The sequence below is a fragment of the Atta colombica genome, unplaced genomic scaffold, assembly GCF_001594045.1.
Source record: "Atta colombica isolate Treedump-2 unplaced genomic scaffold, Acol1.0 scaffold331, whole genome shotgun sequence".
Taxonomy (NCBI): domain Eukaryota; kingdom Metazoa; phylum Arthropoda; class Insecta; order Hymenoptera; family Formicidae; genus Atta; species Atta colombica.
Window position 1 is genome coordinate 347,958 of NW_017259439.1, and position 14,340 is coordinate 362,297.

The 14,340-nt window shown below is 28.2% G+C and overlaps 1 protein-coding gene across 1 annotated transcript in view; it reads right to left on the reverse strand.

Moving 5' to 3' along the window:
* The window catches only part of LOC108690592 (homeotic protein deformed-like), a gene marked incomplete at its 5' end in the record, with an annotated part of 18,922 nt that extends 9,300 nt beyond the window's left edge, over positions 1-9,622 (reverse strand). The window contains 3 exons of the mRNA XM_018197962.1: positions 264-504; positions 5,480-5,645; positions 8,941-9,622. Coding sequence (XP_018053451.1) covers positions 264-504; positions 5,480-5,645; positions 8,941-9,622 — 1,089 coding nt within the window. The remainder of the gene's footprint in view (positions 1-263; positions 505-5,479; positions 5,646-8,940) is intronic.
* Between the last annotated feature and the right edge of the window lie 4,718 nt (positions 9,623-14,340).

Sequence of the window (14,340 nt, forward strand, 5' to 3'; positions counted from 1 at the left end):
GTAAGATTTTTTGTGTTACTATTTTATTTAAATCAATCAAAATAATTAAAAGTCATCAGAAACTAATTTTAAAAAAATTAAATTTAACTGCACCAGTAAATAATGAAGTAAACTTTAAAATATATAATGGTAGACTTGATCTATACAATTAATTAATTTCATCCTGCGTTTGTAGACTAAGAATCTAATCCTATAGTTCTGAGAATTTATGTTTGGAGATTCGGATGAAAGAAATTGGTCAGTGTGTGGACTGGAATTAAAACCGTCAGGCGTTCTCGACGTGGCGCACTGTCGATCCGTTCCAAGGGTTTCTTCGCTCTTAACTTTCGGGTGAACCGATCTAAAGGTAGGGTCCTGCAGGAAAGAGTTTGAGAAGCAGAAGAAAAAGGAGCTGAGGGACATAGAGGACGGGGGAGGAAGAGGTGAAGGAGAAGGTGGAGGCGATGGTACTAGGGGACTTGATGAGAAGGGGTGGTAGGAGAGGGTTTCCGAAACAGCTCGCCGCTATCTCGACTGATCCGATCAAGATTAATGAACGTGCGGCTTGCGAGTCGAAGCCTTTGCGCCGCCCAGTCTGTCGTTCTCATTCTCTATTTCTCTTCCCCCTCTCTGTTCGTCTCTCTTTCTCTCTTTTTCACTTTTTCCTTTTCTATACAGAGGTAGCGACTAGCGACAGGTACCGTCGACGGCTTCTCGTAATAGTAGCACTTCGTGGTGCTTGTTGTTAGTACGTAACCTTCAGGTAGCGTTATCAAGAGAGAAGTAAAAATATGTCATTTCTTCTAGAAAATAATAAAGTAGTCATTGAAATAAAAAATATACACACAGAAAGAATGATTTTTCTAAAGTATCTAAGAATTTAGATAGATACAGATCTAAATATAATTTGATTGGACACTAAAATAATTATGTAGGAAACTTAAGTATGATGAATAAAGCTGCAAAAAATTTTTACATTCTAATAATCAGCTAAATATTCTATATAATTATTTTGATAATTCAATAAAATTATTTGCAGAGTTGTCTAGCTTTTTTAGATATTTCACCAAAACCATTCTTTTTATGTAATCGTTTGATCGATATATACCTACTTATATCTTAAATTTAAACATCGCTTAAATTAAAATTCGTGTTTTAATGCAAAGTTAAAAGAAACCTTATGTTCCAATAATGATTATGTATGTTTTGCGTTAATGCTGTTTACATCGCTCCTAATTGTAAATATCTTAGTAATATTCATGAGGCATCGTGTAATGAAATTAAGTATGAGATATATGACATTGTGAACTGGGGCTGGCATGGAAGATTATCTGCAGCAGAACGTGATGACAGTAACAGCACATTTTTTCCCTTTATATCCTGCTACTCGGAGGTAGATCACGTCACCGAGACTAGCCGTAGATAAAAATACATGTCCCTTTCGGACCGATGGTTTTAATTAATTCTAAAGATGGACGTGGCCGCCCATGTCAGCTTTTGGAGCCTTTCGTTCGATCACTGGCGCGTGTCGTCAGACCGCTACTGTGCTGCGTGTTACGGCAGCTGATTCATTATCTGGTCTCTCAAAATCGAAGTAACACTCCCCCATTCATCTCTTTTGAATTTATCTTTATTCGTTTGTAATCTACATTCAACGGAAGCGACAATTAATAGCGCGCGAAGATATTTCCGCGCTACGTCTATGCGTTGAATTTAAATCTAATTTCGTGTCGGTTCCCTTCGATGACACGGTGATGCTTGTTATCTTTAGTTACAGGCGAATGTGTATTTGAGATGTGAAACTGTCTTTGGGGGATGTCAGTCAGTCAGTGGAGAGAGCATCGAACGGAAAGCGATGCGGCGAACGCGCAAAAGGGCAAGGGTAGATTGTTGAGAGAGAGGAAGGTGGGAGGCAGAGATGCTTTGTAATTACGGTGGCTGATAAATGGAGTCGTGACTCGTTAATCCCCTCCAATTACATTTGATGGGGACCGTTCACACCAGATCTATCTTGCATCATTTTTGAAATTTTCGGACATGAACAATAGTGATTTGAACGTAATTTTATTGAATTAAATATTTGATTTTAGTTGAAATGCATTGTTGAATGCAGAATGTGTGGTCGCGCTACAGTTAAGTTGACGATAATAAGAGATATGACACGACTCGCGCTGAAATTCTCGTTGTCTGTCTCTGCATTCGCTAAACGAGCAATTCAACGACCACCCACTTCAGCACTGTACAAGTTGTAGATCGAAGCGATTATTATGCGGATATAGACGAAATGACCAGCATGTATGCGTCATTTGTCTTAAGAGAACGGAAATGGAATGTGACGCGTGTAACGACACAGAACGAAAAGAAGGTTCGGAAATGAATAGTTAAGTATTTGTGTACAGAGAAATGATAGTCCCTAATAAAGGAAAATGGACAGATTTTTTGAAAAAGGGAAAAAACAAAACATAATTATTTAGATAAATGTTTTGTAAATAAGTTTTGATAACAATCATTATATCTCTACAATCGTTAGCCAAACAATTATTTGTACAAATATAAATTTTACCATCAATTATTGCTTTCCTCTTATTAATTCTTCTTCTACTGAATAGTTTGATAAAGTGGTATTTGAAGAAATTTAACCTTATTAGCTTAAAGATTGTAACTGATCGTTAGAAAATATTTTTATTTAAGATACTAGATTACTTATTTTTAATTTATATACTCTAGTTTATATTTAACAAAAATTTATTAATTTATAAATGCATATAGAATACTGTTCAAAAATTTTTTTTCAAGAGACTTAAAATATCAATTTATTTAAATTTATCATATTTGCCTTTTTAAAAATTGTCTTTATATTTGAGTATATTTTATATTTTATTTTTACATTTTATTTTTAGTTTTATTTTAACTTTTTCTTTTTTTCTTCCCTTTTCTTTTTCTGTCTTTGTCTCTCAAGTGACTGTTATCCTAATATAAACATACCTGTAATCAATTTTGTATTATATCTCGCTCCACTTTGAAACAATAGACTGACCAAAATGTCTACAATAATTTCCAACTAATCTGTATCTTATAGAAGTTAGCGAAGGTGTTTAACATCAAAATCTATGGTTTATCTATTCACGGATAGCAAGCAGACAACAGTACATAGATCTTGCAATTAGTGGCTCTTGTGTACTTCCTTCCTTCTACTCGCTTGGAAACTTGCTATTAATCGTATCATCTTGTGTTGGATAGAATATACGTATTAGAATTAAATCATACTGCACATGTTTCAAATTATATTTTTCGTATTATATATATTATTATATATTATTTTTCATATTATATATATTCATATTATATTAAAAAAATATTTTTTACAAGATTATACAAACGTAGCTACTATGTACACACACACTGAGAAAAAAAATGGTTGCAAGTGCTATAATAATTTAACTATAATTTATAATCATCTTTTTGAGTCTACTACAAATTTATAATTATTTTAATCATACATATTATAGCTGCTTCAACATTAAAATACAATCATTACAATTATGACATGCATTAAGTGTTCTTCCTTACGAAATTAGTTTCTCCTTATTATGTCTCTTAGTTATTGTTACTATTTACTAAATAGTAAATAGTTGTATTCAATATAATGATAATCGTATTTATTACATAAAAACAGTTATTTTTATTTACTATTCATATCTTAACATTTTACTATATTAATAATTCAAATTATCATAATTTATAGTATAATTTTTCCATATTTGAGAGAACTATATATATAAGATTATTATTACTAAATAAGATTAAAGCAGTATTAACCATAAAATGGACTCTCTCCATAATTTTTTAATCATGCAATTAGAATTATGAATACCAAATACTTTTTTCTCTGTGCAGCTCAAAGGCAACAATTATAAACATCAATTCATTACAATAAATATACGGACAATATCACACACATTAATTATTTTGAATTTTATCTCTTCTGTTTATTAAACATTAAATAATATCTTGTTAACAAAATTTTATATTAGACTTTTCAGATTAATGTCCAAAAAAAAAATAAATGTCATATTTCCTAATATTTACATATTTCCTAATATTTAAATCAATTATAAAATTATAAAATTTTAATAAAAAGTAAATAAGTGTTATAAATTATAACACTAATTTTGATAGATTTTATAAACTTAATTGTAAAACTACATATAAATTAATTCTAAGAAATTAATTAATTTAGAACTGTGTATATAAATTGTAATGAACTAATTAATTCAAAATTGTTAATAAATAAAATTATTAAAAAATAATACCTCTATTCTTTTTTATTGACATAACTTTCTGCATGTAATACATATACTTACTTGCTTATACATTGTTAAATCTAAATTATATTATAATATTATAGTATTATGGAATCAGTTTGATACATAGTATCAAATTAACACTATATAGAGTCAAATTTAATTGTTTTAATATAAAATAATAATATTTTACGTAAGAGTAACAGTGGCGATTTAAATTAGGTTTGATATGACTATAGATTTAACAGTGTAGTCATCGCTAATTGAAGGTTTCACAAATTCAAAGACTGCCGATAATTATTAAAGCAAACTTTGCAATTTTAATTAGATTAAAGTAAAGACATCAATAAAAAAAATCATTTCTTTAAATCATTAGTCATTATTAGTATTATAATTAATCATTTTTAAAACGAAAAATAAAAGTGTTACGTGTATAGATAATCTATCCATAATCTAATAATATATGTATACTTATAAAAGACCAATTTATGAAATTATAACTATTTTGATATATTTTTTTATTATTACTTTCTTTTACCTCATATACAGGGCCCCAAAATTCGCGCATTCGAAATACAGAATATGATACTTTATGCTAAAACAAACAACTTTTTTCTTTGGCAAAATTGCATCCGATAATTTTTGTGCTTATTTGTTAATTTCAACCTGTTCTCCTGCAAAAATTACTTATCGAACGCAATTTTGCTAAAGGAAAAAGTTGTTTTTTGTGATAAAACGAATAACTTTTTCCTGTAGTAAAATTACATTCAATAAATAATTTTTGCATTTACTCATATAACTTCAACCTGTTCTCCTGCAAAAACTACAATACTTCTCAAACGCAATTTTGCAAAAGGGAAAAGTTGTTTGTTTTAACATAAAGTATTATATCCTGTACTCTGAATGCGCGAATTTTGAGATACTCTGTATCTATAAATCGAAAAAAAATGGAAGATATTTTCATTAACAAAACACAATAAAATTAACACAATAAAATTATCTAGATATGACCAATAAACAAAATTACATGCTTCTTATCGTTAGAATTTTATGGAAAATGAAATTGATATTAAATAAATAAAGGGAGTTGAATGTAAGAAGTGATAAAATATATGTATACAAATACCAAAATTTTTGTAATGTGCGTGCGTGTGTGTGCGTGTGTGTGTTATACATGAGTAGCGACCTTGATTCACGCCATAATATGTCTGACTTTGGAACCCGGTTGGTAGCAACATATCTAGGCAGTTGGCCGGGATGTTCGTGGCATGGGCGGAGGCAGGACTGCACAGGCGGCCCCCCATTCGCTTTCCGGGTGCCACCCTTCTTTTCGAGCTGCTGCGAGGTATTCCTTGCCCCGGGCTGCGGCAATCACGCACATGCTCGTGCATGCGCATGCGCTATTACGGCAACGTCGCACGCATGGGCGCCCACACGATTACATGGGGACAAGAGGGGGTTCAAGAAAATAGTAAATATATACTTATGATATACACCATAATATCTTCTGTGATACTTGTAAATTATATAATAGCGTATGCATTCAGAACTGCTTATTTTTCTATTAAAGTCACAAAGTGTATCTAAGTACTTTCGACTATTGTCAACACAAATAACGTTGCTAGTTTTTTTTAAATCGTCACTGTTACAATTGTAGAGTACGTGAAAATATAATTAATTATATGTATATAGTGAAAATATAATAATACAAGTTAATACCGTTTATAGCTTTACCGTTCATAAACATGCTATAATATAAAAATTAATTTAGCGAAAAAACAAAATATTAATTGAATTATTAATTTAAAATAAAGCCTTTGTTTATTTATTAACACGTAAATTATTTAGAACATATGATTATTAATATCCCTAGACTATTTTAAATACAACGTCATTTTGTACAGCCTTATGATGAAAAATATGTATTATATTGTCAAATTACTATATTGTCTAAATTACTATATTGTCTAATTATTTATTTTTTTAAACCGATTTTATGTATAATATTACTTTCAATTTTAGTTCTTAGCCTTATCGAAGTTAGAATGGAAACGATATATTATACATATATACAACTGAATGCGAATACACTTGAGGAAGAGATAATGTCAAAACTTAAGATAACAAGTAACACTAACTTCAACTGATTAACGGTGTTTCCTGACAGAATAATAAATAGTGTAAAAAAATTATGAAAAATATTAAAGCAGGAAACTGTCATACGAATATAAAAAAACCATTGCATAAAAAGAGTTGAGAGACAAGGTTAAATAAGGGTGGGAATATGATTTGGAAACATAACGTTATTGTAAATTACGAAACATTTATTTATTCATTTATTTACTTGACAATTATATAATTTATCGATCCTTATGATCAATATAAACCTAAGCATTGAAGTGTGCCCAATGATGTCCTTATCGTACATGCTATATACAATTAATAGTAATAGCAAAGAGGGTATAATGTCACACTTATAGAACAATCTCGAAACTCATACACTTATTTCTTATATTCTTTCACTAGTTACACTAATTCGATTTTTAGAATTAATGTATCTTAACGTTTATAACTCTGTTTCTTATATCTAATAATATTGTTTTGGTATATCGTCACAGCGGTTCTGTGCATTAATTGTTTGATTACTACTCGCTTAATAGTACAACTCCCGATTTATTCACCGATAGGTGCAATTGCGTCCTAATTATTATTGGTCATTCCTCGTTTGTTTTCGGTAAAAATATATATATATATATATATACTATTCATTTTGAATTATTTACAATATTCCATTACAGAAAGATGTGTTCAAGTATGATAGTTCTAAGTAACTTGCATTTTTTTTTAAGTGTTTAAAGAGGTTTTTTAAAATATTTTGTTTCCGGCATTTAAAGTATTCCAGATACATGACAATTTTTCAGAATGAATATGACCTGACATACATAATAATTACACTGTGTATTACTATAAAAATTTGTTGCTTTCTGTTATATTACTAATAAATATTCTGCAATCATAATGATTAAATTTTTGAAAATTCAATTTTCATCTATAATGTAAAATGTTAGTATCAACATATAATGCAATAATATACGTCAATATACGAAATATGAACACTATTTCAATTGTTGTACATATAATAAAACTCTCTTTACACTAATATATACATAAAATTGAGTATATACAATTCATTTTTCACAAGGTATAAATTTCTTTTTATTATAGATATTGATATTATGCAAATGATGACTAATCATATTTTGAGAGACTAATCATATTTTGAATTATAAGTTTTGATAAGAGGAATATAAAGAATATTCAGTTATTTGAAAACATAAAGAAAGTATTAGAACGGCGTAACTTATAACTTTTTTACTACAATTTGTCAATTGCAATAAAAAAACTACATTATAATTTAAGAGCTTCTGCTTTCATTTGATTTTATTTGCACACATATGCACTTTTATTTGCCAGATGTAAAGTTCTAATCTGTCAGATGTTTATATTACATATATTACGCATAATACATATGCACAATTTTTTTATTATATTAAACAGTAGAAGTCATATATGTATATTATTACATAAAATTGGACATATTTGGACATGGTAGATATTCATGCGTCAAGAGTTTGTTTAACAGTTTGACAGTCGTATAAAAATTTGTGAAAATTAGAAATTTAAGGAATAAATAATAAAGGATTATATATAATTTTAAATAATAAAAAGAGTTTTAGAATTTCTATTAATTAGGATGCATAAATATTTAAATGCAATATTTCAAATATATTAATATACTAAACTTTATGCAATAAGGTATATATATCATCTACTGTAAATACGTTATTATTCAATTTGAAATCTGAAACGCGTAATATTATGAATTTTTGTTCAAATTTCATCATTGATTGGAATTTGCAATAATATAAAAAATTTGATAAATAATTTGATTAAACAAATGTTATTTTGATAACAGAGGATAGTGTGTCATAGCATTATTATTAAATTGTTTAATTAAATTAATTCAATTCAATAATTAATACTTGTAAAATCAAAAGCATATAAATTTAGTCATGTATATAGTAGAAAATATTTTATAGCAAAAATAAAATTTTGTATTGTTTTGATATAAACAGATTCATTATTATATTCATGAACTGTTAATAATAAGTGATTTATTATTAATTACCTGATAGCCTGATGATTCTTTATTTTTCGAGACATTACTTTTGTTGACTATAGAATTATATATTCCTTTCTATTCTTTATGTTTATCTATGATTAATTTTTCAGACTTGATTTTCACAACTTTACAAATCAGAGAACATTTTTACGTACAATAGAGTTAAGAAATAACTAAATAATTTTAGATCTAGCGTTTTATATTGTAGTTAATGGATTGCAGTTGCAGAACACTTGACATATTCACGTACGTAAAAAAAAAAAATAATACTGCTTTTTTTTGAAGACTATGAACTCTTAGCTCACGTTTTGAGACTACTCTTCTTATTCATACTGCAATGAGAAAAACTCAAACTACGTTTATCTAATTTGCAATAAATATCCAGTCAAATAGTGGAATTATTCATGGAGAGCAGTCGTTAAATAGTATTGAAAAAATTATATCGTTGAATATACCTCACTAAATTGATGTTACAGAGCTGTGAGTCCATAGTCGGATTTTATCGTCGATGGCGGCACAGGAGCTGATACTTGCGACAATCCGGGAGGGCTGGTAGCCGGAGCGAGAGGACTGATACTTCCGGAACTTATGTGTCCCAACGGTCCTCCCGTCGGACCGTCCATCATTCCACCCACGTGATGATGACTCAGCTGTGCTTGGAGATGAGCCAGAGAATGAGGATGACCTTGAAAGCTCGGATGAACCACACCAACGGGATGAGGAATATTGGAGCTGACCCCATGAACTTCGCTCATATCATGACCGATGTTTGAGTCCAAACTGTTCTCCATACCACTAGAAGGTGAATTGTTGTTTTTCCTTTGACTATTGTTGTTGCCAGTGCCGGACTTTGCCCGCGCCGCTGAAGTCTTCGCCGGTTTAGCTGCTGCTGATGACGCCTGGCCATTCGCATTTTTTCTGCGTACATTCTTCGTATTCGGTAACTTATGGTCCTTCTTCCATTTCATACGGCGATTCTGAAACCAGATTTTGATCTGTCGCTCCGACAGGACCAAGGTATGAGCGATCTCGATCCGTCGTCGTCTTGTCAGGTACCTATTGTAGTGAAATTCCTTTTCCAATTCAAGTATCTGATGCCTCGTGTAGGCTGTTCTCTGTCGTTTTGGCTCCATTCCAGGTTGGTATGAACCGTTTGCTGTAAGGAAACAAAGATTTAAATATATTAGTACTATATATTTACTATAAATATCGGCAAATCCGGCTTAATTCCGGAGGTAGTACTTTCTTCTTGATATATAATGAGAGATATTCTATACAAGTGACCATGCAGGTTATATTCTAACATATGAAATTTACTTTAATAAGTAATAGTAGTTATGTAGTAATAGTAGTTAATCCGAAAAAATTAAAATCGAAAAATAACTATACTATATAGATGCTTTGAATAAAGTATTCCTTCTTTTATTCAGTTCTTCTTTCTTGAAAAAACTTAATTAGGATCAATATTTATATATTTATAGTTTGTTCTTATTATAAGATTGTTTTAAGTAATAATTTTAAAATACGTGTACTACTAATGTAGCTCTATGACAAAGGCTGTAAGTACGCAGAACGATTCACAATGGTTTAACTCGAGATTTTGGCCAAGATCTAAAATTTTTTTATATTCTCACCAAAATTTATAAATAATATATTCTAACAATGAAAAATTTTTAATGCTTTTTTTTTAATATTTAGAAAATTAAGGCACTTTTACATCGTATGTGTTATTAAAATGTTATAAAAATGAATTAACCAACTTTTGTAATAATAAATTTCAATGAACAATTTAATATATTTATACATATGTACTATTTATACATAATATACTGATTTACAATGTAATCCTTATTGTGTTCCTCTAGCCAGATTTCGAATAATTTTTCATATTTAAAATAATGCCTGAAAAGAATAAATAATAACTATTTAACCGACAGTTTAGGCAACTAGATTTTGAATAAAACTGATCAGAAACATTTTACAAAATGTCATGTGAGTTTATGTGAAAGAAATCAAGCAATTTTTTTGCAGGTTGTATTAATTATTATTTTATTATTATGCGACATTTTGTATCAACGTTGTGTTTTATTTAATTTCTCTGCTTGTATAAATTTTTGATTACTAATTTTTTATATAATAGTATAATAAATACCTGCAACAAGAATGTGTAAAAGCTTTATAAATAAATATTAATTCCTTAACATATTTTGTCAAATTTTCACTAAATGATATGGCAAGAAAAAATAAACAAGCGAATCTCCTAGAGTAACGAATTTTGTGTCTTATAGTGTAGTTGTAAGAACTCAATTATAAAAAAACTGATATGAGTTCTTTGATTACTGACATGTTATCTTTCAAATTCTACATATAAAAGAACCTATTAAAAAATCCAAAAAATTGACTTTTTGGCCAAAATTTTGAATTCTTAAAACATAGTGAGGTCTTAAATATAAGAATCAACTACAATATACCAACCCAAACGTTTCCTTCCAAATATTTAATATCTAATATTTGATGTTACAATAGATATTAAATATCACAGCGATTTAGAACTTTCCTAAAATAAAAATTCTTTCTAAATCGTAGAGTGAAATCTCATTCGAAGAAATTGAAAATTTAGTCTGTTTTAAAAAAAGAGTGAAAATACGGTTACACTTGTTCAAAAATGGCGGATTTTCACTCTTTTTAAGATTTACTCTTTTGAAATGAGATTCACTCCGAGGGAGTGAAATCTGCCACTCTTGAACAAGAGTGGCCGTATTTTCACTTTTTTTCAAGACAGGTTAAATTTTCAGTCTCTTCAAGAGATTTCACTCCACGAAATTTAGAGAGTTGTATAAAATTAAATAAGGAGTACAGTTTATTTATACTTAAAGTTTTTTTTTATGCAAAGTTCTTTATTTCTAATCGCTTATACAACTACAAAAGCTTATACAAAAACTATCAACATCTTAATATTTTTGCTATAAAATAAATACCTAATTCGTAAAAGATTTATTCTTGAAATAGAATTCATGTATTACGATGCTCTTTATATTTTATATACATTGTATAAAATGCTCCACGAATTTATTCATTAATAAATTTCATTTGTTCATTTCTTTAAATAATTTAAGATGTTAAAACAGATTTTAATATATTAATAATCTAAATCTTTGCATTACAAGTGACAAATAACTTTTCATGAACTCCAAAATTACAAATAAATATAATACAATAAATATAATACAACATTATTTTTAATTTAATTTCTAATAAAGTTTACTTTGCATTTTAATTATTCAATTTTAATGTTTTTGATTAACTTATTACTATTATACATATCAGTTTAATTCCGCGAGAGTAATCGGTAACCTACGTTAGAGTGTCCGTTCAAGCTGTTTGATGTTTTAGCTATAAAAAGAAACGTAATTATACAATAAATTTTGATATATATCATGCTTGGATACATATGAAGTTATGATATATGTTATTGATATATTAGGCTTTCTTCTTTACAACAATAAGTATTATAATATAACAATAAGTTTTGTTATTTAATCATTATAAAATACATTTTACTTAACAAACATAATACACAAACAAAAATCGTCGATTACGGGTGACTTACGTCATAGCTTTCATACATAATGTAGTTTATAATATGATGAATAAAAAATGTCATGGACGTAAGGCTCAATAATGAATTTTTTAGCTATCAAGTATATCAAAGCTATAATATAATAAATAGCAAAGATTTGTTCTGTATTATAAGCTATATTATGTGTGGAAACTAACTCATTTTTATCAAGAACAATTTTCAATACGGAATCCTCTAAATTTTATATTATATACATTATATAATTCATTACTATAAACAGTATTATGTTAATAATATTTGTACAAAGCTTTGAAAAAATAGTACATATTCTGCATATAAGAAATTTCATTGCTCAGTTTTTTCGTACAAAATTTATTTTTTCATATCTGAAATCAATTCTTTTTTTCTTTCTTTTATTCTTTTATGTTTTTTTTTTCTTAATATTCTCATTTCTAAGATTTTTATTATTAATTTAACGATATATAAATAAACAATTTTATTGAACATTATTAATTGTATTATTGTTACATGCACTAAAGCTTTTATGATTTTCATTAGATATATGTATATAATTCGTAAAATTCTAGCAATAACTTTTATGAAGAATTAATTCAGAATGTTCACATACACATACACACACATACACAAATCTTTTTTCTTAAGTTAAAATGTAGTATAAGATGCAAATAACATGAAAAATGATTCGTTTATAGATTCGAGTCATATGCTATTTTAACAATAAAAGGAAAACAATTCGTACACTTTATAGATTACTACTTCAATTATAAAATATTCTTTACGTTGATGTCTAGAAAGATATTATACGCAAATAACATTTTTATAGCATATGACCATTCGTCATGGCCGTTTTGAATAGCATCAAAGTCGGTTGAAGTGACTTTTGTAATCTGATCAATCCATGAGATATGTCGGTTGAGTTGTGAAGGTAGAATACGCGTATGCAAATTCACGAGGATAAAAAGTGCCAAGTGTACACATGCATTGGTCCCGCTAAGCATCATCTAAAGAAATATAGAAACAATATTCTTTGATTATTTATTCTTTGCAAACTAGCTTGAAGGTTCAATAATTCGATAATCTTATTCGTCAAGTTTTTCCGTTAAATTTTTCAAAGATTTATTTAAAATATGAAATTCATCATCATGCAATTTCTACAGAAATGTCTATAAAATATTTAACGCGCACATAACAGAAATGAAATAATAATCACGAAATGTTCAAAGTATTTTAGAAAATAATCAGATGATTGAAACACTACAAACAACTGAATAAGTAGATTGAAAATAAAAATATCCTGCTGTGGCACGTTGATGTTAATATTTGTGAGTCACGCTAGTAGCAATCCGTGGTGGTCTGTTCAGTTCGATAGAGGAAACATGGGAACAAGTTCAGTCTAGAATCCGTGCAGACATTCCATTCCGAGCTGACCGTCGGTCTCGTAGAGGCCCCTTTTAACTCCGACGTCCGGCGACCATACTTCGACAACCAAAGGGGAGAGATTGCAGTCTCTGACAGCCCGACGGACGAGCATACCAAAGTCCAGAGATTTCAAATATTAAATTGCGCGATTCCTAACATTACGATAAGTGTAACTTATAATGCCGTATGTTTAATGGAACATTTTAATTTCACAATTACAACTGTTAAAACCATTTTATATCATATATCTCTGCGAATCAAACTTTCTTAATAGTATTATTAAAAACTATTTTTTAATCTTGCTATATCCTCTCTGTTTTATTCTTTATGCAATAATTAAAATATATTCTCTGTTTATATTGCTATATACATATCAGTTAATAAATTTTATAAAATATTTATTGTAAGCTTTATATAATTATTGTATGCAGATGCATTATTAGTAAATTATAAATAATATTCCTTGAGATAAAACAAAATATTCCTTAAGATAATGTTTTTACTAAAATAAATTTTTTAAGAGATATTTATTTTTTACATTTTTATTTTTATCATACATTGTAAATTATCGCATGTGAAATTTTCTTTAGAATAATATTAAATGCTAAGGAAGTTTTATACATATTTTTAAAACGATAACAAAATTATAAAAAATTACAGAGTATTCTAAATTACATTTAAAATAATACGACAAATTGGTGACGGTTTAATATCTGGATCATTATTTTAATAAATAGACATATTTTTTTAATCTGTGCTCTAATAAAAATATATGAAAATGTATTATAAAATAAATGATAAAAATCTCAATTTTTTAATATAAGTATATTATGTATTCAAGAATTATTTATATA